Raw genomic sequence first — 2,515 nt, forward strand, 5'->3', positions numbered from 1 at the left:
AGGGGGGGTGAGTGGGTGGGGGGGTGGGGTTTGTTCCCACTCAGCTGTCATCTACTTAAACCAAGCGTATTTCCTTTCATCCTCCCATTTATTTTCGTCTAAAGTCTTGTGATTTTTTTTCCACCTTCTTCTTCTTCAAAATAAAATCTTCCTCTTTTTTACTGTAAATCCTTCGTCCTTTTTTATTCTCCCTCCACCTTCAGCACCACAGGATTTTTAAAATCTGTTTCATAACTCTTTAAAGTCTTGTGATTTTTTTTCCACCTTCTTCTTCTTCAAAATAAAATCTTCCTCTTTTTTACTGTAAATCCTTCGTCCTTTTTTATTCTCCCTCCACCTTCAGCATCACAGGATTTTTAAAATCTGTTTCATATCTCTTCATAAATCGTGGTTAAATATATATGTTTATGTTTCCGTGCATTTCTTCCTGTGACCACTAGTCTGACCGGTGACTTTGATTTTCTCTCTCTCTCTCTCTCTCTCTCTCCCTCTCTCTCTCTCGCAGGAGAAGGACAGGAACCTGCGTCGTATCACGCGCATGGTCCTGGTGGTGGTGGCCGTCTTCATCGTCTGCTGGACGCCCATCCACATCTTCGTCATCATCACTGCCCTCATCAACATCCCCAGCTCCACGCTGCAGACCATCACCTGGCACTTCTGCATCGCCCTGGGCTACACCAACAGGTACGGGCCGCGTCCCATATGTACAGCCCCATCCTTCCAGGTCCTCACATTTGTCCTAGAACTTTTTGACTGATCACGGATATGAAACCAGAAGGTCAGAGGATTTGAGACAGAGGTTCACGTTCTTCACGGGAGTGAAGCTGAGGTTCTGATGGTTCTGATGGTTCTAAGATGGTTCTGATGGTTCTGATGATTCTGATGGTTCTGATGGTTCTGATGAGCTGAGATGTTCTTGTGTCTTGCAGTAGTCTGAACCCCGTCCTCTATGGCTACCTGGACGAGAACTTCAAGCGTTGTTTCCGTGAGTTCTGCACACCGAGTCCCTCGGTGATCGAGATGCAGAACTCGTCCAGGACCGGAGCCACGGGACGCAAACTCCCCCAGCGTGAACACATCAGCGCAAACACGGGGGAAAGGTCCAATCAGCAGGTGTGTGTGTGTGTGTTGAGGGTTAGCGTGTTCCTGTGAACGATTCAAAAATGCCTTTTTGTTTTTTCGTAGGTATGACTAGCCTTGGAGGGATCGTCAGTGGATTCTCGCATTGTCAACGACGATCTCAACTCTGAGCTGACGCAGGTGACCACAGGGCTCTGACCACACAACCATCACCGCAGCACGTGACCCGAGGCACTACGGACTCACTGTGATACGTCCGGACGGGGTTCAGTTTGGACCAGGAGTCTGAAACATTAGATGAAGTACAAATACTTCATACTCCTGCAGTGACAGATACTGCGGGTTCACTTCATTACATTTAGCATCTAAAAAAAAAAGAAGAAGAAGAAGAAGAAGAAAGCGGTTTATTAGAAATTTTCTCTACTATTCAGAGAAAAGAAGAAGAAGAAATCGGTTTATTAGAATTTTTCTCTACAATTCAGAGAAAAAATGTCAGGTTCCTCACCAGCCACACAGCAGGGGGCAGTGTTTGAATCCCCCTGATCCGCACCCTCCAGCCCTGCTGCCAAATGTGATCGTATATTTTTTACACTAGATCTGAGAAGTCTAATATTTAATGTTTAAAAAAGTCAAAAACACAAACACAAATAGACGACTTAACCTGACAAATGTCAGTGATTTTGTGTTCACTGACAGAATCAACTGACTACAAATATAAACTCACAATTAAAGGCGACATTACGCCAGCGATACATCAACTGTCACAGGAAAAAGTCAGAACACTTCTGTCATGAACCACTAGGTGGCCAGGAAATGGCTAAGAAATGGCCCCAAAACACAGAAAAATCCTCAGCTGTAAATGTAAAACAAAACAAAGATATATGAAGTATATCTTTGTTGGTCCTTCAACAAATATTTTAAACTTTACCCAAAAATATTTGCAAAGTGAGTTTCCTTTTTTTTTGCCTTTTTGTAAATAGAATTTTGTCAGAAAAAAATAAAAAAAAACTATGACTAACTTAGTTATGAAACTACATTTAAAAACTGCAGAGACAGCAGTGTGTACTGTGTACTGTGTACTGTGTACTGTGTACTGTGTGGAGTACACACAGGCTGAGGCGGTGACAGGTCCGACTCCTCCTCTGTTCTGCTGCACAGCACAGAGGAGAGAAGAAGAGACCAGGACCAGGACCAGGACCAGGATCTGTTGATGGTCCTGAAGCTCCGTGTTTGTCCTGGTGGCAGTTTTTTTTTTCCTTCTTGTCATCGTGAAATAATTCAAGAACTCTCTCACAGCGTGAAGTACGAAACAGAAGAAAAGCAGCTCTCTCTGACGTCTCCAGCTCCAACTGGGTTTTTCATTCTGTTCCCTCCCTGACATGTCTTCACTGTATAGTACATGACCTCGACAGGCTACCCCCCCCCCACACAGTCC

At 44.2% G+C, this 2,515-nt stretch overlaps 1 protein-coding gene across 1 annotated transcript in view; it reads left to right on the top strand.

The window, feature by feature from the left end:
- The window catches only part of oprm1 (opioid receptor, mu 1), a 14,274-nt gene extending 12,821 nt beyond the window's left edge, over window positions 1-1,453 (top strand). Inside the window, exons 4-6 of the mRNA XM_017037525.2 lie at window positions 506-684; window positions 930-1,113; window positions 1,186-1,453. Coding sequence (XP_016893014.1) covers window positions 506-684; window positions 930-1,113; window positions 1,186-1,191 — 369 coding nt within the window. The 3' untranslated portion in view covers window positions 1,192-1,453. The remainder of the gene's footprint in view (window positions 1-505; window positions 685-929; window positions 1,114-1,185) is intronic.
- Window positions 1,454-2,515: the final 1,062 nt, after the last annotated feature.

Source organism: Cynoglossus semilaevis, chromosome 12 (genome assembly GCF_000523025.1).
Source record: "Cynoglossus semilaevis isolate Cse_v1.0 chromosome 12, Cse_v1.0, whole genome shotgun sequence".
NCBI lineage: Eukaryota > Metazoa > Chordata > Actinopteri > Pleuronectiformes > Cynoglossidae > Cynoglossus > Cynoglossus semilaevis.